Source organism: Hermetia illucens, chromosome 2, assembly GCF_905115235.1.
Source record: "Hermetia illucens chromosome 2, iHerIll2.2.curated.20191125, whole genome shotgun sequence".
Taxonomy (NCBI): Eukaryota; Metazoa; Arthropoda; class Insecta; order Diptera; family Stratiomyidae; genus Hermetia; species Hermetia illucens.
The window spans coordinates 156,871,890-156,894,477 of record NC_051850.1 but is presented as its reverse complement, the minus strand read 5'-3'; the positions used below and the strand labels follow the sequence as shown (position 1 = coordinate 156,894,477).

General features: G+C 39.8%; 1 protein-coding gene across 2 annotated transcripts in view; it reads left to right on the top strand.

Moving 5' to 3' along the window:
• Window positions 1-22,588, top strand: part of LOC119649338 (homeobox protein araucan) — a 312,591-nt gene that overhangs the window by 265,420 nt on the left and 24,583 nt on the right. For both annotated transcript variants that reach the window (XM_038051444.1, XM_038051445.1), the window contains exon 4: window positions 2,720-3,039. In XM_038051444.1, the coding sequence (XP_037907372.1) occupies window positions 2,720-3,039 (320 nt within the window). The remainder of the gene's footprint in view (window positions 1-2,719; window positions 3,040-22,588) is intronic.

Sequence of the window (22,588 nt, the reverse complement as noted above, 5' to 3'; positions counted from 1 at the left end):
GTACATCTGGTGGGACCGAAAGGAAATGTACCAGAAACTGCTGAAATCTGAATTGATGGTTACAACTAATCACTACCGATAGCAACTCGTCAACAGGAACCATGGAAGCTGCGTGATTTTTTTCAAGAATAAGAAATTTTCACTTTCCCGTCCCCACCTACTCCCCTCTTGTATCAAACGTCAGCTTTGGAAAGTACCAGTCGATACCACCATATTCGGTGAAAAAAGTTCAGTTCAGATTCAGGTCCCACTTTTTGACCAAATTTCGTATCAATAGGAGTAACCATTCCTGACGAAATGGGTGTGACAAACTGACAGACAAACAGACGGACGGGCCGACAGATAGCCATCAGATTTTAATAAAGTTTTGTGTCATATAAAAATTTATAAAGCTGGAGTGGATACGACGACTGTTAAGGCCATTTGGCAGCCTTAGCCCAATTAGCGACTTTGGTAAAAAATACCAGTGACGTTTTTGGCTCAGAGCTGTTGCACCAATCGCTTTACTCCTCGGATTTTGTCCTCCCCGACTACTCCTTGTTTTCGCACATATAAGCAACCGAACAATGAATTCATGGGTTGGCTTCAAACAAGAGCCTTTCTTCTAGGACGCAATCTTAACTTCTGCGATCGATAGCAGGATGTTCTGGCAAACCAAGAAGTTTATTTTGAATGAAGTTACTTTCTAAGAGGGTCAGTCAAATATAAACGGGTTTTTTCTTAATGATTCTCCTCAGTACGAAATAGCGTCAAGTCTTTTTTTTATGTTTTTACATAGCTTCGTTGTACTCAAACACATTTTTCTCACCATATTGGAAATTCCCTGATTCCATTGTCAAAAAAAAAATTGAAGGCCAAGTTGTTATTCAATTGCGCACGAAGAGTTCATCCTTCTCCATCGTGATTGAACCTTGACCTCTAAGAGCTTCCTTCAAGGGCCACACAGATGGTAGTCACGTGGATTCGAACTCATCGTGCTGAAAACTTTTCGCATACAAGCTCCTTTCAGATGATATAATGTACACTTCCGTGACTTACATCTACTAGAAAAGCAATTTCTTTGCCGATGAGGCGTTGGTCTTGCTTCAAAACTTGATTTTCCGACGCGTCCTTCGTGTTTAAATTTCTAAAGGTTCCACTCATTCATGCGTCAACAATTTAATAATAATCTGTTGCCCAATAAAGGTGGGAATTACTTGCTTGGTCTTTGCTCTGATATAGACAGAATAGGAATAATGTTGGTAGTGGGTGCGGGAGTGGAGTAGGGACACCTATGAAAATTCAGATCCTTTTGACTCTCTATGATAACCAAATTTCCGTTTATATTTCACTGACCCTGACCGCGACAACACCGTTAGTCCCTCTTTTTGAATACTTGGGTGCTATGCCCCAAATGAGGGGTCCATGTACCAAAAAACGTGGGAGTAAGTTGCTCTCCATTTGATCCGGTCCAACATCAAGTGAATGTGGACTTAGGATCCCTCACATCCCAGTTTCTAGTCTAGATTTCCTCATTATAATCGGTTCAGAAAATACTGGTTAGATTCCCTAGATTTCCCAGTTTAGTTCTTCCTCATTTCAACCCTAGCTTCTATTAGAGGAAGAAGTTGTCCTTACCAAGCGAAAGCACCAATGATCGATCTTCCCTTATATAATATATTTCAATTCAATACTATTACTTGCTTCACTGAAAACTGGTTAAATTTTTAGCCCCGAAATTGTGATTCAGGATGTTCTCCATCTTCCCTATCGTTGCTATGTTACCTTGTTAACTGTTTAAACGTTTAAAGTGAGAAACTTAGTTGCACCTCCATGCGAATGATATATGCATCTTCTTAGTCACGACTCTGACCTGAGGTCAACTAATAAATTCGTTAAAATCTTCAAATGCCTGCTTGTCTTTATCGTTTTGTATCATTTACTATTTGCGACATGTGCAGAAAGTGAAAATTCAAAATTCCCGAAACAAAAACAACAAACAAGTAGAAAACCTGCAGCTCATGTGAAGATTTAAAATTCCTAACTTTCGTAATAATGAATGTGTGATAGTCGGCGTAGAAATTAAGAGTGTCTTCCTAAGTCAAGTGTGCTTGAGACATATAAATTATTCCCAGCGTGATAATTTATCAAATCTCCAACGGTGAGGGTGAGACCGCAAACAAAGTGCCTCTTGTTGGGTACAATGCCCTTATGGTTTAAAGTTATCTGGACCTTACGAAATGGTCTGCGATAACTTTATTTGGAAATGTATGGATTTAGTCTCACAGGGGTTGTTTTGTATTGTTTTTAGTTATGAGGGGTTTTGAAAGGAATTGGACTGCTACTTGATGGATCGTGGAGTATGCGAAGTTTTAACGAATGGAAAATTTGAGTCAAACATTTCACATAGATCCTTAAATTGAAAACAAGGAATGGTTCTAGCACGAAACTGCTTATTACCATTTACTGAATGTATCTCTTATTTCTCTCTTCTAAAATGTTCGAAAAACATCGATTCACATAGCACAGGTACCCTTACATCTCACATGCTAACTCATCTCCGGCTCACACTCAACATGCTCTCTCAGATCGCGGCTCCACCCGACATAATTTCAAATTAGTTGCTGCCTTAAATCTTTCAATTTTTCCCGAAACTCAAATAAAACATAATCTTGGCTTGAATTTACATTTTAAACATTTTAATTTACATTTCTCTCGCATTGTGATTTGTATCTTTCAGATATGGCGCCGGATATGATTTGGCCGCTCGCCGTAAGAACGCCACCCGAGAATCGACGGCAACGCTCAAAGCGTGGCTCAATGAGCACAAGAAGAACCCTTATCCGACAAAGGGTGAAAAAATCATGTTGGCTATTATTACGAAAATGACATTGACACAAGTATCCACGTGGTTTGCAAATGCACGCCGAAGACTGAAAAAGGAAAATAAAATGACGTGGGAGCCGAAAAATAAAACGGACGATGATGATGATGCAATGGTTTCAGACGATGAAAAAGATAAAGATGATATGGATGCAGATAAGAATCGTGATCATAAAGGTAAGATTGAATGATTTAATTTTCGGTGGATGTGGGTGCTCAGTAGCATCAGTTTGAAGACAATATGAATCAAGAAAAGATTGTTGGATTCCATTTTAGGTCTTTGCTTTGGAGATATTTCAAAAAATTTTCTTTTGAGTTTACGTGTATTTACATTGTTTCCATTTTGAGCGGCAGCATTAAAATACCATTTGTTGAGAAAGGATTTTATCTACAAACTTCCTTGGTTTCTTCAAATATTTTATTAATTAAGCCTCTTTGAATAATTATTATCTGCACCGAATTTAATTAAAAGAATTTTAGAAGCATTGTTGAGTATAAGATACGTATGCCTTTTAGTTGGTCTTGAAATGAAAACAATTGAAGGTATTTCCGTATATATGTTGGGAATTTTTTTTTCTTGGATAATTAATTTAATGATGAATTGACTCAGAGTTTAATTCGAATTTGGGTTGGGTACTAGGGCTAGGTTAAGATAGGATACTAGGACTATCTTTTGTTTGCTCCAAGTCTTATCTGAATCCTAATTAGAAGCTGCTATGGATACTTCAATTACTTTAATTACAACCGAATAGATTACAGCTTCCCCAAAATCGGAGGAAATACATTTGAATGCACTTAAGTTCCTTCATCATCATCAACGGCGCAACAACAAGTATCCGGTCTAGGCCTGCCTTAATAACTCCAGACATCCCGGTTTTGCGTGAAGGTCCACCAATTCGATATCTCTAAAAGCTGTCTGGCGTCCTGGCCTACGCCATCGCTCCATCTTAGGCAGGCTCTGCCTCATCTTCTTTTTCTACCATAGATATTGCCCGTATAGACTTTCCGAGCGGGATCATCCTCATCCATACGGATTAAGTGACCCGCCCACCATAACCTATTCAGCCAGATTTTATCCACAACCTGACGGTCATGGTATCGCTCATAGATTTCGTCGTTATATAGACTACGGAACCGTTCATCCTCATGTAGGGGGCCAAAAATTCTTCGAAGGATTCTTCTCTCGAACGCGACCAAGAGTTCGCAATTTTTTTTGCTAAGAACCCAAGTCTCCGAGGAATACATGAGGCCTGGTGAGATCATTGTTTTGAACAGTAAGAGCTTTGACCCTATGGTGGGACGTTTCGAGCGGAACAGTTTTTGCAAGCTGAAATAGGCTCTGTTGGCTGACGACAACCGTGCGCGGAGTTCCTCATCGTAGTTGTTATCGGTTGTGATTTTCGATCCTAGATAGGGGAAATTATCAACGATCTCAAAGTTGTATTCTCCTATCCTTATTCTTCCCGTTTGACCAGTACGGTTCGATGTTGTTCATTGGTTGGTTTTCGGTGCTGACGTTGCCACCATATAGGTTTAAGTTCCTTGCACTTATTAAAGACCAAATCAGGCTATAAATTCCAGGTTAGTGCAATACTTCTTACCGTGCCATTAGGTATCTAAACAAAGTCGCTTGGTGTGCCAAAAGACCCAGGTTAGATCGATCATTATTATTTTTAGTTGAGAGGTTGAGTGTCCCTTCTGAAGATAGTTTTGTGGCTATTTGTTCGTTTGAATAGCAAGGACCAATGACCAATGCTTTAATCAATTAGTTGCGGCCCTGTTAGAGAAAATGCCGCGTATGAATGTTTCTCCTGAGCGCTGAATATTGGCCGTAATTGTTTCACTCTTTTCTAGATATTACTAAAGATAGATCGATCTCAATGGTTCTAGCTCAATCCAAATGGTGCCTTAAATTAGATAAACAATTTTAGCTCATGAAAGGTTTCGCTTTAGGGGAAAGAAGCAAGACAGTTAATTTCATGGTTTGGTTCTCTGAACACTTGGGTTGATTTCTTCGAAGTTTTCATTGATATTTCCTACTTTACCCTAAACGCCAAAAAGCAGCTCTACTTCCCGGAAAGTGCCAATAAGTTAGACAGTCCTCAATGTGTGTCAGTTTCTCGATCTCGTTGCTCTTGGTTCGAATACCGTCATGGATGTTTGTGTTCATCTTTGCTCTATTCCGCTGCTGAGGGCTTATCACTTATACAGTATTAGATGTGATAACAGTAACACTGGAACAATAACTTCTTAAATATAAAAGACAATCTTATTGAAAATTAAATTTAAACGGATGCCCTGTACTCGACAAACGATTGAACAGGATACGTAGAAGCTTTTCATTTATTATAACTTATCTTTTTTGTCCACATTTTTGACAAAAAGTTAGCTCTTTTTCTTTATATTGAGCAAGTTACAGATATTTATAGACAAGTAGCTTCCTCCAAACTACAATTTTTAGTTTTCAATGTAAATATATATTTCGGGAGCAACTTACACCCTTCATCAGTGCAAAGCTAGAGTAGCATAGCCAGAGATTCTAGCAGATCTCTTTCTCTCAAACTAATTAAAAAAAAAAAAACAAAATAAAAGCTAGTATCCTTGTATAGAATTAAAATCTTTTAAAGGGAACCATTAAGATATCTCCTTGAGTAAAGTTGATGGTTGAATTCTATTGAAAAATAATAGGCGGGATAGGATGAGGTATTATTTAAAGTGTAGAAACGAACGGAAAAATCAATGCATCTGGGCTAGACTTTTTCCTTAACATCTAGATACAATTTCTTTAAAAAATTCATCGCATTTCTGATCAGCTTGGTGGCTTTTTTTAACTTTTTCACTAGAATTTTAACTGCGGTAAGAAACCGTAAAGCCTGACATTTTTTGTATAGTTTTGGTGCTAAGCCCTAAACGAGAGACCCGTGGACCAAAAAAAGAGGGAGTAAGTTGCTCCTCATTTGATCCGGTCCGTCATTAAGTTGATACGGACTTAGGACCCCACAATTCTCAAAAAAAATATTTTCTCTTTGAAGTTCTGACTGTACAGGCGGCCGGAGATAGACTGAAAAACTATCCGGTCAGCCAGCTGATCTAAAGAGAGTTCAGACAAGCTAATACTTGAATGGAATGAGACACTAAACCGCTAATCGTCGAATAGGCCATCTAGGTAGTGAGGGTTTTGTTCACCATATCATTCAACTGAGTTTTCACCTCAAGCGGCGGTCGGATGGATTGTGGGCTATTCTGGCATAATCAGCAAGCCTACCGGAACATGTATAGTTAGTTTTAAGCAACAATAGCGCCTGGAGGCATAGTAAATCTAGCACATATACTTGGAAATAATTCTGGAATCCTGTCGTGCTTCGTGCGAATCAATGACGCAAATTAAAGCTAAAACTGTGATCCTTTTCTTCCTTATTATTCTCGCTTTTATCGCATATTTACACTTCTTTTCCACCTTTTTGATAGCTTTACCAAACCTTGTTGGTTTTCCGACCTGTCCATTATAATAATATCCTTGAAAATTTCATAACAGGTGTTCCTCCCAATGCATCCCGATGACTCTTTTAGTAGTAAATGTTAATAATCCCCGACGTGATGAATTTCAATCATTTTCGCCGGAAAAAATTCCGAAAACTCTGGTCACAGCAAATCTTAAAAATTCTTTTATGTTGCTTATGCAGACACTATTTTCTACCTCAACAAAGTCTCGATCGAGTCCTGATGATTGGAGGAAAATTATAGAAAAGAAATTGGAAATCGAATACAGGGGACCGCTGTTCTTATTTAAATATATCTCAATGTATTGTATACTTAGCAAACTAAATAAGGTTATAAGGTTAACTATCAAAGAGTTCACAAAGACGGAATACCTGTACAGTTATGAATAGTTTGGTATATACTTCAAATGTTGGCCATCCTTGGCATCCCTCAAAAATATCGCATCTTTTCCCTTTTCTTCATTGAGATTTTCATTCTTAACCTACGAAAAACAACTCCCCCTTCCCCATTCCCTATCGTCAAGCATGTGGACAGATTTTTACTCTGGTAGGACTGCCATTTAATACTTTAATTCCTCAAGCTTTTGCTAATTTGGCATCTAACAAAGAAGAGAGTGTGCGAGACATTTACTGAAGAAAATCTTTTGAAGCAATCTTCAATTTAAATCTGAAGACGCTGCAAATTGCCGAGTTGACCATCGACATTGCCTCCAGTTAGAAGTCCTACTAGAGTTCTCAAGTCCCCTTTTTTAAGGGGGCTAGACCCTTTGTGTAACTATTTTCCGGCCCCTTCCTTGCAAATGATGGTTGAATGCCCTGTCGTGCACATCAAGAATTTTTCGTTCAGGCAACTGAGTTTAACCAGCAAGTTGTGGCAGTTCAACACCATCGAGTTTGATATGATATTACGATTCAGTGCTGACAAATCCAATCAGAAGGATGAAACTAAACCAGCTTTATCATGCCAATGGTGCCAACTTTGTGTACACTGTTCGATGCTTTTCTTTTTACCTTCAAGTAAATGACAGGGGGAGACAGAATTCCCTCCTTCCCATCCTCTTCTTCATTAAAAACTACGTCACAGATTATTTAATTATCAGCTATATTAAAATGGAAGGAGTTGGTATATACGCCGTTTGTGAGCGATAGACTCCCAAACCGTTATGAAAATTGATATATATATGTATATTTCCATGGAAAATATTCCGGACTCATTATTGTGGCTCGTCGTTGGATGGTGCTACGACAGATCACTCGATCGCCATGAAAATTGAAGCAAGAGTTGAATTTCCATCAACCATCCCTATGGGAGTGAGAAGCTTATGTAGGGGGAAAGCGTCACTCCCTCTTCAATTCTGATTAAAACTCATGGTAGTCCCCCCCTTGAAGAGTTATAGCCTTTCAAAGAAATTTTCGGTATGTTATCATGGTAATATTTTAATTTTCAACCCTACCGCTTTAAGAAGAAAAGATGAGGGCGAGGGGGAGATATACATGAAAGAAAGGGGAAGGAAGGAAGGACGATTATCCCTGCTGAAAAAGGCATGGCACTCCAAATTGAGGCCATTTTCATGTGAAAAGGGTGGGGTTTAACTTTGATCCCCATCCCCCGAGGTGGAAAGGAGAGTATGAAGAAGGGAGAGGGAGATATACTCTCTTAAGACCCGTTAAAAATCGCAGCGGCCCCCTTCCCTTAAAAGGTAATAGCCCTTCAAACTATTTGTCAGCACCACCCCTGGAGAACGAAAAGATAATGCGAGTATACGAAAGAAAGAAGAGGGCCTCCCTTTCTAACTTCGTCGAAGAATTCTGGAAGTCATCCCTATTGAGAATTTATGGCGCCCCGAAGAGGGGCTACTCTCGTAACATTAATGAATTTATTGGTAGGGCCATAATCGTCCCAATGTGCAAGGGAAGTTAGAGAGGGGGCTAACCAGTACCTGTTGAAGCATGAAAAAGCGATATGCATGATTTAACAAACTGCCAATTTCAGCTTTCACTTTAAGAGGTGTCGAAATATCTTCGCAACATGGTGTACGATTTGTAAAATCTAAGAGCAAAATGTCTAATTTCCCAGCTGCTGCAATTCTCAAAAAGCAAGATACACAACGCGGTGAAACTGAACGTTCACGACAGGTTTAATCAATATTGAATATCGATTACCATAAAGCAGTACTTACTGAGCCGCCACAGCCACTTTTAACTCATATTGCTGGAGCTACTCAACAGCATATTTGGAAATACATATATTTGAAAGCATGGATCAAATAGCATCGTTTGGAACAACGAATATTATAAAATATGGTAATTACTTACATTTGAAATGAACAGACAGCTACGTCCTGGTGGTTTAACATGAGTACCTGTCATATGGACCGTGGGATTAGGTCTTCTTAAGAGACGAATTGATTTTGTGATCACAATCAGAACCCTTCTTAGAGAAGCAAAACGGTACCAGTCTATACTGAGTGCACAATCAACCTAAATAGTCCTTAACTGTAGCTTCTTTTTTGCCACCAATCCAGGAAGCGACCTTAATGCTTCATTTCCGCACAAGTGATTGATAAAAATCACGTGTGGTAAATTCGGTCATCTATATTTACTCCAACATTGAAGTCGACGAAGCATCCTTTCATCCAGTCATCGACTTTGGGCAGAATCGGCTGTTGCCACCATGATTTGGTTTAACGTCTGCTATTTAGGTCTTTAACGCAATTATCTACTTCTTAGATGCCATCAATCATTAACAAGCCCATGTCAGAATGGAACCTCCAATTGAACACATTGCCAACAATAGCACAACCATAACAGACGGTAAAGGAAAATTGCTGCAATCCTTTTTCATAGAATGAGGACTAACTAAGGTGTAGAGAAGCTCTTAAGTACATTTTTAGGATAAAATCTTTGAAACTTATATAAGGAAAGTAGTATTTTTTTGATTCAGGTGTGAAGTAAAAGAATTTAGAATTTTTGGTGAAAATCATAAATTGCTGTGAAAAAAGGAAAAGAAGTGGATGCAGCCAATTTTATATGTGTTTCAGTACATTGATTCTTGATATATATACAAATGCTCCCTGTTGCCATGTACACAATGTAAAATACCCTGTGAAATGTGGAATACCTTTGAAATCTCACTTTGTTCTCACCCACCCTCTCATAAAATGGGACAGTTCTACCTTCGAGGATATTTTCAGCAAAAGGTGGAGTCACCGTATCCGTGAAGGTGGATGTCATCTGCATCATTCCATAAATTTTCTTTAAAACCCTTTGTACGTATTTAAATCTTGCTCAGAATTGCATAAGTTGATGTTTTATGTTTCATTGAACAGTTTGCCTGAGGTTTCCGTGAGTTTGCTTCTAGGCGTATTCATTTGTTACTGATCAATCCTATTTGGCCCGCCTTCATCTGCTTTTCTTTTGAAAACTAGCTTGACGTGTTGTTTAGGTTTGAATACGCAGTTCTTCTGAATTTGACAGCCTGATGGTCATCTTGGACATATTTTCAATAATCGGCCAAACATCTCACGCGACAGCTCAGAACCCTATTTACTTCACTTTCGTTATCAAGAAATATGTCCGACTATGCAAAGACTTCCATACGATCTTTATAGCTTATATATCGAAGTTGCCAGAAATTTCCTTTGGATTACATTTTCCTATATCCGAGTCCTCGAGTTCCGAAGCTCAAAAAATTGACGCAGCTGTGCAGTTCGCAAACTAAATGCATACTTTTGAAATAATTTGATTGACACACTCTAATTTAGTGATTCTATCATGAACATTGCCGAAGTTTTTTAGGTATTCTGTTTAGTTAACCCTATTTTTTCCAAAATTTGGTGGTAGCATAAGAATTACCAAACGCTATCCATTGAATATCACTACACGTGTAGAAAAAGCTAATTTTTTTAATAACCATAAACTAGTATTGTTTGACGGAACAATGGTTGAGTTGGTTGAGTGTCAGCCCCTTTATATAGTTGAAACGGGTTCGAATCACAGTCATCAGGGATGTTTATGTTCGTCTCTGTGCTGCCCCCCTACATGAAATAGGATGAAAATAACACTGAGCACGGTCTCATTGAAAATAAAATAGAGAGAAAAATGTGAATAATAACCAACAGATAAACTGCAGACTCTATACTTCTGTGGAGTGAACAGGAAATATAATAATCTTAGATGGTAATGGTGTTGGATAGTTTTGACATCTAAAAGAGGGGGCTCGAAGTATGAAAAAGCACATACTGCAAAATTTATATAGTTATATAATAATGTTCATGTGGGGTTCAGCGCGTCCACCACATCTACGGGCTTCGTTGTTGCAATGCCCACAAATCCTCAGAAACCTCTAAAAATGTGAAACTAATATTTTGAAAGAAACTGGTAACGCTTTTACGTTCTCAAAATACAAGTCAATCTCATCTTTCAATTAAATTCATAATATTTTCAACTATGAATGGATACGACTTTTTACCTATAAATAGTGAACTCAAAAACTGGAAAATTTAGTGTAAATCGCAACATTATCGTCAAAACAAACGGTGGTAAAAGGAATTTCTTTTGCAATTGAAAGCATCAAACATAGATTGAACAAAATCGTCAAATATATAGAAATCCTGGTAAAACATCTCTCCTCGGTGCCTAACGAAAGTGGATATACCAAGCTCACATAACTTTAGGGCCTCTTTTAGGCAAATTATTTTCGAATATAATTGTTTATTTGATTTAAAACTTAAAGAATACAAAATGGAATAATTCCCTAAAATATAAGTTGCCTGTCGGTATCTAATTTTTCATGAATGAATCTCACTCTAATTACCCCATTTCCATCGGTCCACTTATCTGAAAACATTGATTCAGGAAGTTTCCTATGCCATTTCCTAGCAATCGCTCACATTTCCAAAACTTTCTCCCCTCAACTTCTGGGCAATAATGATCTAAAACTTCCTTATTTATTTATTTATATAATACTGACACGCACTCACAAGTCATCACTCAAAAGTGGTAACTTTCTTTTCCGCCCTCTTCCGCCCCTATCACGACAGCCATATTAAAACCAGACGAACAGAAAGGGAAAGTTAACTTGTGTGTGACACTTAATAAATAAAGCTAACGAGACGGACGACCAAAGGAATGCGAATTCCTAGCGTCGTCCATTGTGAGGACATAGCAGCTCCAGCAATAACTCTTACCAGCGCTGATAAGAAGCGCGTGATGGCCGTGCTGGAAGTTTAGAGGGTAGTAACTGTATATCGAGATATATTGTACGTATATTGTGTGATAGACGGAAAGCCACTACATTTTCGAAAAGGACATAGTCTGCACAGAAAAGAAAGTCAGTTCTTTTCAGAATAAGCTTCCTTTAACTTCAAGAATGCAGTAAAACCTGATGTGATTCGCACCACTTGAAGTCCTATTCAATGCAATTTCCTGCACTATTCCAGGACGTATTGCCATTAAAGTTCAAAACTCTTTAGACAATTCTCACAACTTGAATTGAAACACTTTCACTGCACACACTAAATCTATTCTAACACCTCTAGACAATAAAGGGCGCACATGACAACGTCTACAATGATGGAAAAGATGCGACAGGATGTCACGACGGCAAGAATAGGAAAGTTTTCCACTTTTCCAAAAAGTCACTTTAAGTTTAAGTTACTTCTTGTTGATTGGACTCATGACGTAGAGGGACGACGACAGCCTCTGAGTACGATGAGACCCACAATTTGCAGCCCAGTCCTCGAAAATAAATAAGTGTACAGGACGATCTCTCTTGATTTTATATATCCGGTAGGAGACAAGGCGGATGGCTTGTTCGAAAGTTGACACAGAAGTTGTGAAGTTTTCCAAGTGCGTGTCGTACGAGCACAATTACCATGTCAGCTGGTGTCGTTCTTTTGTCTTAAAGAAACTTTTCGAGAGAAGTCACTAAGTTTTCCCTGATTAGCATTTCCTAAGTAAATCAGCCTCCGGGGAAGTGTATGGGAATTATTGCGTCCAGTTGAAAATAATCATTTTAACTTTTGAAAGTATCTTTTTCGGAAGAAATTTAATGGAATTATTGATGCAGAAGCTGTAAAGTTAGGGTCAGGCTTACTTAAATTTGCAAAATAAGATTGAATTTAATACGGAAATTTCAATACAACGCAATCATAAATTAAAGACCCAACAAAGCAATTCCAACAACTTTCTCAAAACAAAAACTTTCCAAACTCCGCTACCAATCATAATAAACTACAATTAATTCCAAAAAGATGCTGCATTTAATTTATTATTTAGACCGCAATTATTCATCTTTTCAGTTTCAATTAACTCGTCTTTAAGCCTCTCCGTGCTTTCATGAAACTCATAAACACAAGCATCTTAGTATCGCAACCCCATAACGTCGCCCCACGATATGCTTGCTGCATCCACCCTTCTGCCATTCCATTTTGCATACAAACGCACCACTCGTAATGTACCATGGACGAAAGGCAGCAACCCCTTGACAAACTCAAACGAAAAGGCTAGCTTGCAAGCAATCATCAAAACGTCCTTTCCCTTCTCCATCCCCGAGCAGGCGAACTTTCGTTAGCTACCAAACCTCGTTGACTATCTATCCCCCGCCAACATCAACGCTAGTGTTAAGGAAAAGATTGAACTTAAAGTCAACAATGAAGACAAATCGCCTAGTGTCATACGCGTGTAGATATCCGAAGGAATATAAACCCTCTAAACAATCTCGCCACCCATTCTCCGAAGAAAGCGAAAGGATTCTCTTCTGGGCAGGAGGTGGAAAAGTTACGCTTCTGAAATGATTTCGCTTTGAGTGAAAAGTCATTACTCAATTCGCACCATAATATTCCGCGCAAAAAGGCTAAAGGTTCAAAATATATTCATTTCGTCCCGTCAGGAAGCGGAAAGGGTATCAACTCCCCATGTAGGTATTATGCGTGGGTTTCAACTAAAAACTCTCGGGTAGCAAACATATGCGAGCATATTAATACTCCAAGGGGTTGCAAGAGAGAAAAACGCTGGGCGGTCACCAGAATGTGGCAATGCTGATTGCCTTTTTGTCAGTGAGGGTTGCACGCTTCAACGCCTAAGAAAAATGATATTTACACCACATACCCTTTGAATCAAGGGGAAAGTGCCGTTCTGTTAAGTTGACCCTGAGAATGATGATGATAATAGAAAACCACTCAACATTCTCCCCGAAAAAGATTTACTCATTTTTCCTCAGGATATTGCTAGTAGCGCTTCTACTCGGCATCACTGAATTATGGGGATGCTGTTGAAGGTCTTGAAGGGTAAAATAGCACTATGATTTCATTATACACACACTCACTCCACACTCCCCGAGGGACCACGATACTTCCTGAGGGTGATATTCATATGAGGGAACATTGAACTAGGATAGAGCTGCAAGTGCTATTCGGATGAGCGAGGAATTCGTCCTCGGGCGGTTTTGGTAGACGCATTTTGTCAATAATCGGATCAGATGGTTTATTATAGCGCATGGACCTTTTAACTAGTATAAATATAAATGAGGGTGAAAATTTGAGATGGGTTTGAGCAGTTATATGGTAAAAGGGTCATTGGAATTTTGTGGGGTTGATTATTTCGTATGAGTCAAAGTGAGGGTGATAAGAAATTGATATGTTTTGATAGGTCTAATTAAATTAAAGTGAAAAGAATCCGCCGAGATTAGCTTAACGTGGAAGCTTGTTATGGTAATGGAGTTGATTGAAATTCGATACAAGATTGATAATTTGGTTATTATGTTTATACGGAAACGTTTCATTACGAAATGAATCAGTGACATAAATTTCCTTGGAAATGAAAACTGAAAATAAGGGTTGGTTTATATTAGGCGATCTTGCATCTCTGTTGCAAATTTTTGCACTATATTCCTGAGAAACAGAACTAATTCAAAATTTTACCTAATTTGCTGAAATCTTTGGTTGAATCTTCCTTTCTTTCCATGTGTATTTCTTATCATCTTCACTGCTTTCCTTTGATATTAGTTAGTTCACGTGCGGGATTAATCTGTGCTGAATCTGATAAGTGGGCACCTCACCGGAGGTTATCTGGTGTCATGGGAGCTGGGATGGCTCTCCGAAAACATATGTTGCAGGAGAATTTCTGTAGAGTCTTTTCTCGCTTCAATTATTTGCCTCCTTGTGGGAATTTCATGGTAGTTTTGGTTGTGCCCATATCACGGGCAAAGCTTCTCGTGGGCTCAAGCGTGCAGTTGCGTTGTACAACTCGGGTGCCGAACCCTTTAGTTGTGGGAGAGGTATAACATAAGTCTGGCATTCACTAGTATGAATGCTGGGCCTGCAGTACCGCTAAGTCTGCAGTACCGCTGTGCCGGCCATGACGTACCCTGATTGTGGACTTCAAATTAGTCCGCGTCTGAAGAGGACCGTAAGGTTATACCCACATAGCGGGTACTGACGTTAAACCCACAGGACCTTCATGTAACTCAATCCACTATCATGGATATATGAACTGAAGTAGCATGAGCTTTTTTACTTGTCCTAAGCCTAACATTTTAAAAGATATCCCTGATCCCTAAATTATTAATCCACTGAAGAGCTCTGGTCTATGGAACTTCACTAGTTCGCCTTTTGCTTCATTACCTGATTGCTTATTATGGCCTGAAACTCAGAGTTTCTGAACTTTATTGCACACACCGAGGGTATTTACCTCATGAAAATGCATACTTTCATGTCAGTTTGAAGTTTACTTAGTTGGTTTTGAATGCCCTGATGAGGCATGGCTGGCGACTAGATTTGGAATGTTCCACTTGTGATAGTTCATTTGGCGTATATTTCCGTCTGAAATATACCGGTGTGTTTACTCACTGACGTTGGTACTTTTTACCTAGTCCAGGATCAACTACACTCTTTCTTTTTTCTGTAAGATAATCACCTAAATACTAGGTTTTAACCATACGTTCCGTTTTCTCATACAAAACTTCTTATGTTGGCATCTAATCTCTTCATATTAGTTTCTGCGGATGTTGCCTAGGAGAATATCGGGTTTGCTTTGATTTAGGCCATATTTCCACTCACTATGACTGACGATTATTATCTTCACTACTATTTGGATATGAAGAGCGACCAGTCCGAAGAAGACCTCTAAGGATGGGAATGCTGTCATGGCCCAAGTAATGCTTACACAAGTTAGTTATCGGATTCTACCCAACTCGTTGACTTTTGTGCTTAGTCTGTGAGTCTCTTGGGAGTATAAGAATGTTCGAAATATGATGTTACTGTTGCCCAATATATGCGAAGTTTTCAACTAATAAGGACGTTGTTTGTGTGTTGTGTTGTTATTGGGACCAAGGCCAACTTTACACTTTCAAAGCATATTTTTCTTCTTCTTTTTTAGGCTCTGTAATTAGCGTCGTCTCATCAAAATCAGGTTCGCTACATCTCTCAGTCTTAGTCTGAGTGGGGCCCAGGGGCTGTCAAAGTACCATACACCATGTCAAGTTGTCGCTATTTCGGTTGACTGTTGGGTTTTTTCATCCACTTGGATGTATGGCTAACCTTAGTTGGGTAATTCTCATCACTGCGAGGCTTCTATCCCAACTTCCTCACTTTAGGTGTAAAGCCATACTGATCATGAATGACGCTACCCCCAATGTCGCTCTATGAGCAATCGCGCAGCGTGAAGTGCGTCAATAGATCCACAGTTTTTGACAGTTTTTGGCTTGATTCGCCGGGATTTGAACGATGTCCTGAATTCTGTTATCAAGAATAGATTTAAAAATCGGCACCTAAAGGATAACAGTCGAATCGTAGGTACGTTGTCATTCAGCTTTTCCAAAAATTGTTTCTGAGGGTATTCCTTTTTCATCCATGGCTTGATTATGACCGGTCCTTCGAGGCTTTAATAATTCAATTAAGGCGGAGACCTCCGGCTCATTACATCAACTAACATAATCTTTCCTCAACTCAAACGTGCTGAATGAGCTGGTGGCACTTCTTTTGAATTTGGACTTCTGATGGCTTCTTCGACTTTGACCAATGTTAGGGAACGACGTTTGTGTTGTAATCATGTGGTTGGGAACACTTCTAGATAATTGTTGAAATAAGATCTCTTGCACATAAAACTAATTGCTGTATCCAATTTAATTCATGATATTCATCATAAGGCTGTCAAGCTTTCACAATGTTTCTTGTTCTGGGATCTGACGAGTGGATCACCAGTGGTTTTAGGGAAACCCAGGGGAAAGACTATTTGTCTTATTTTTTTGGCTAAAGTATAGTTTGTTTCAAACTGTAGAAAAACCTTATGCCGGTCCTGTGCGGTTTCACTTAGGTACCGAAATGAAACCTAAACGGACCCACATATTATAACTATAGTTCGTTTGAAGCATCGTGATCATCGCTCTTGATCCTACTGTAATCGGGATATCTTTTTAAACTTTCATTCCTTTTCCTAGAGCGGCGAACTAAAGGTATAAACATTTTTCTCTGCAACCGTCTTATAAGAGATAAACTGACCTTGATGAAGGTGAAGAAAGAAAGCTTCATGTTAATAAGAAGCGTTCTCTAAAGTTCTATGAAGATAAAAACGTAATTTCCTTGTAATGAAGAATGTAGTAATCGAGATGGTCCCACTAATACGTTGCAAAGTCTCAAGAGCCACAAGAAGAAGAGATCCCGTCTTTTGAAATTGGCGCCCCTAGTTTTGGCTTTGTAGTTATACCTTTGGTTGTGTGTTCAAAAAACAAATATTAGCCTGAATGCCAGTTTCGGCCGTGATGAAAACATTTCATTAAGACGGTCATATCTGGCTAGTGACTCAAAAAATAACGCCATCGTATTTTTGGATCGCTCCCTACTTCTTAATTGCAACTGCTCCCTCCGTAAGATTCATTTCACACGTCTACGGTTCGGTCGTTTTCGAAAACGAACCGAACCAAATTAAACTTCTCCTCACATGTACGTTTTTCACACGGTTCCTGTTACCCAAATAAAACCCAAAAACTTTTAACAACCTATCATGAAAATCCACTCGATGTGAGCTGAAAACTCAAACTGAACCGGGCGTGTGTGGAAACCTTGATTGCTTTTTGTTCTCTGCACACGAATTCGAACCGTGTTGAAACCTTATATTCGGTCCTGTGTGGTTTCAATTAATTACCAAAAGGACAACGAATTGAAGTCGAAACACCGCATCACACTTGTCGGCAGCGACCAAAACTGAACCGAAAATGAACCAAACCGAACGGAACCATATGCACGCGAAACGAGTCCAACACTTATTTTGAAGACTTAAGGTGGAATCAAGTCGTACCTGATATCATCAATTCCAATTTCAACCTCCCTCGTCAACCCGAGGACAGTATCCATTATTTGAAGGCTTCAACAAACACTCCTACTGAAACAATTTTTATCAGTTGTCTTGACATCCATTGCATGTGCGTTTTTAGGGTTGACTTAACTCACAATACCCTCTTTCTTTAGCATTAATGAATACTATTAAGGAGAGAGATGCAGCAAACCATTAATGATGGCACATAGGCGTGGTTGACGTGCTGTACCCTATTCGGGGGTAAATGGCAACCATGTATCTTAAATACAGAAAATACAGTCTTAATGTTGAAACCCCGGAAGTTTATCGCAGACATTTTCATGTCAACAGAATATATATACACTTGAAATATTATCGTCGCTTTTCCTGGAATTTGGCCAATTCCAATAACAGGTTTTCTGAAAACGCCCTCGAAACTGATCCCATTTTCATGACTGAATCTTACTATCTTTGGAAGAATAATCTCCCAAATGGGGCCTAGCTCATAAACCACACTTATTCCTTGTTAGTTTTCGGAAATTAGTCAACTTCCTCTAAGTTTTCCCGAGAAGCCTACGTTTTTAGAGCGACCCACCCTTCGCCCATATTGGGATGGTGATGTGGTGAGTAGTAGTAGATTTTACTGCATTGAATAGCTAGCAATTGAATTGTCATCCTTTCTTAATCTGTGACCTTCCCACTACGTTTTTCTCCATTTAATCGATACGTCCATCGATAACTGACCCGGCAATGCCCTTTGTTCGATATTTTCCTGGGTCGGAGTGTAGTATGAGAAAGCGGCCTGCCTTGGATGTTCACTATATAATCTTAATATTGGCATACGGCAACAACGACCGCAGATGCCAAAAGCCAAGGACAAGAGGCATTTTCTTACCTAAGAGGACAACATAACTTTTTTGATGGTGGTAGCATAAAGTGCTGGTCTAAATTACAGCACGACAGCTTTTTTTTGGGAGTAGGGTAGATGATTGCGTTTACGCACAGAGTTTTAGACTCCCGCATCAGTATACTGTCGGATTACCAATTAAACACCTCCCTGTCCGAACGTAATGCGGAACACGACTCTATCTGCTAGCGCGCTTCAGCATCTCTCTGACAATGTTGTCTGGAAAGAGCTCCTCTGTGTTTGCATAAGGTTTCTGACGAAAGCCGTCCTACCTTTCACAAGAGAAAAAGGTGTCTTCAGCTTCGTCCGCCACTCTTTTGCAGAACACACAATCAGGAGATCGCGCCTTCCTAATCTTATGCAAGTAAGACTGAAAACCTCCATGCCCACTTAGAATTTGGGTAAAGAAGTAATCACTCTCACCGTGAGTTCGATTCAACCACGGCTCTAAACTATCGATGAGCCGCGCAGTCCATCTACCTCTTGGCTCATTTTGCCAAGAGAGTTGCCACTGGGTAAGGGTGCGTTAACGTTCTTCACGGGCAACTACCTTTTTCAATTTTTTGCCCGTATGGCTGGTGATAGCTTTACGCTCCTTGACAAAGAGGGCAACGAGGATCACTCCCGTCATCACCATCACCGGCGGTTCTGAGACAGTGCGATAAGCAGACGCCATTCGCAAAGCTCCCCATCTCTGCATTTGAGAAAAGCGCTTACCTCCTTGTCAAGGGCATCAGGCCATACCTTCGCACCACAGAGCAGTACGGACTGCGTTGCTTCCATAATAAGGCGTCTCCTAGTAGACATAGGGCCCGCAATATTCGCCATTAGCCGATTCAAGACCGTGACTCCAATTGCAGGTCTATCCGCTGCTGCTTTGATTGAGTAGAGCATTAAACCAAGGTATTTAGCGGATGGTTTTCACTTTATAATCAACTCGCCAATCGATATGGGATGCAGGGTGGGGATTGTCTTTCTGGTCAAGATGGCTGCCTCGATTTTTTCCAGCGAAAGGCTGAAACCATGAGAAGTCATCCACCCGCTTACCCGTCGAATCAATCCGCAAGTTTGCTTTGCGCCTCTTCAACAATTCGTTCGGCAACAAGTGCCGCCTGTATAACCGACCAGGCGCGACTCTTCGGGCGTATCGAGTCTGAGCAGACTATCGTAAGAAGCGCTCCAGAGGTCCGGCCTTAGGATGGATCCCTACGCTACTCCCGACGTGATCTCTATTTTCCTTTGGCGCTCTAGCGTCTCATAGAGCAGGAAGCTATCTTTCAGATAATCCGTCAATATCCGCAAGAGATTGTCTGGCATGTGGAATGAGTTTTCTAATGTGCCTAGCGTATCTGTCAAGCGTTATGAAGAGCACTATCTGGCGAGATCGGCGACCGTGTGCCTCGGTTCGATGAACCGCACCCACGACCTCCATAACACCATCCATCGTGGATCTCCTTGTTCTGAACCCGAACTACTTTAGGGATAACGACAATACCAACCAACAGCGCGGATGACTTCAACGAGTCTACTCCCGATGAGCTTTTCGAGCACTTTCCCGACCATGTCAGGCATACAAAGCGGTTGGTATGCAGACGGAAGTTCCGGATTTCATTTTGCCTTGCTGATCAGCGCGAGTTTCGCTACCTTCCAGCGATAAGGAAAAATGTCCTCCTTCAAGCTGGCGTTGAACGTCCCGAGCAGCAAGTCTAGTCATTGCTTATAATTCAATTCAACTCAAATCCCCAGTCTCGTACCGGGATCAACCAATTCGTTGTTCCCCACCGACGGCTGGACCTACGTCGTCTGTTACCATAAATATTGCCTAATAGACTTTTCGGATAGGATCCTTCTCATCAATTCGGATCAAGCGACTCGCTCATCGCTGCATGATGAATTTGATTTTATCCATGAACACCGATTAGTCCTAATTTTCACTTCAATATTATCCTTTTGTTCCGCTATTCAACTATAATTTTTCAGTTTGAAACCTGGTATGGAGCAAAAACTGGAATAGTTTGAATTCTCTCAAAATAGGGCCAAACCATTTCCCTGTGGGCATCGCGTCAACTTCGTTGTCTAATCTCTTCGACTATTTTTACACACCTCTTACTATGGTTACTTGTGTGCTCCACTTTCTTTTGTTCATCATCGTTATATAACCTTCCAAGTATTGTTCGCCTGCTTTCGTTGCAAATGTTTCCAACTTTAATCTGGCCTCGCGTCAGGCTTTTTCTCAGTTCCCATGGCCTATTAATTAGCTCTTTTCTTCCGGTTCCCTTCAGTTTCTTATAATTTTTTAACGCTACTTTTAATATTTGAGAAAATTCTTTCCGGAATTTAAACATGTAGATCTCTACTCAGGACTTTCCCATCCTAAATTCGTTTTTAGAATTTCAAAGGCTACATCTTTTTACTTTTTCTATGACCTTGGGGTCTTCTAAGTCCTAATGCAGGGCCGACTAAAGTTACACCCAATTAATCGCTCATGTCAATCAAACAGAGTTCATCCTCGTTCCAAGCACATTTTGAACGAAAAGGAGACATTCTATTCACTCTGCCTATATCAAACTCTTCCATTTTGATACAATATCCTCCCTCAAAGTATCATTTTTCTTCCTTTCAAAGATTTTCATCGCACTCAATCGAAACAAGAAAGTTAGATTGAGTTACTTCAGGCCTAACCAAAGGCGCGAAAAATGTCTATCTCTGAACTCCAAAAAATAAAGATGGGTTGGGATATCAACAGAAGTGCTGAAGGGCATACTAAACACCTTCCGCCCCCATAGATATAAACTCAAATCCATATTGAGAGACATAGACACAAAGTATCAAGGATACACGTCCGCGGCAAGATATGAAAGTAAAAATCCTTGCCAGGAAGGAAAAAAATTGTTATTGTTGTGTACATGTGTGACAATTGTGCTAGGCGCTATTGTGATTACGATCATTTCACAGTCTTATGCTTTTTGACGAGAAATATAATCACTGTGACATATTCGTTATTTCTTCCTTGCGTTTGTTGCGTTATCGGTGCCTCCTTCCTGAAGGGATTTGTCAACAGGAATATGGAACGTGAAGAGAGAGTGAAAGTCAGTTGGGGAATGTGATGAATGATGGTCGGATAAGGATGAGTCGTTTTACAGAGAATTAAGGGGATGAAGTATTTTAGTTAAAGGGAGATAGGACCGGATTAAAGGATGCTTTAATTGTCGTTCAATTGTTGAAGGGAGTTGATAAAATGCTCATTGAATATTCTTAATAAAAGTAGCTTAAGGTCATACTCCTTGAAGGCAGTATGTCTTCATATCCTCCTTGTGGTACAACAAACGAACCAAAAACTCCTTTTTCGTTAGCTCTCCAGTCTGTCAGTTTAATTCGTGCCCAGAAAATATATAAAAGCTTTAGCATCACCATCATCAGCATCATCATCAGATGAATGTTTCTGCTGAGAAACGAGAGGATACAAACGTGTAGACCATTGTCTCTGAAATGTCTAAGCTCCATACAAAACCACGATAACCGGAGTATACCGCAGACTGTGTGATGTTGTGTGCACTCTGCATGCCGGCAAAGTACCATTTGTAACACCCACCTTGGGGGCCAATGTAGATAATTTCCATAATACAAAACTACACTCCCCACATAATGTCCGCCGCAAACATATATAGGCGAATCTGGTAGCAACTTGAAATTATAGCGAGCCGGGTACATAGATATGTAGTCATACACTCCGTCCAGACTACAGGCTCTGTACCACTACCTCATTTAGAGCAGCAGTCGGAGTAGAAAGTGGCTGGGGAGCAGTCAACAATACCTTCCTTGTTCTATGTAATACACGAAGGAGAAATTCAGGAAATTTCAAATCTCGAGATGCATATGTAAATATTTAATCTATTTAGTGCGGACGACGACGAAACTGGGAGTTTACTTGCTCTTGGTTAGATACTTGCATATTTATGAAACAAGTAAACGTACACACAGAAACGACATGTTTGCTTGCATAATATGGCGAAAGGAATTATGGTTG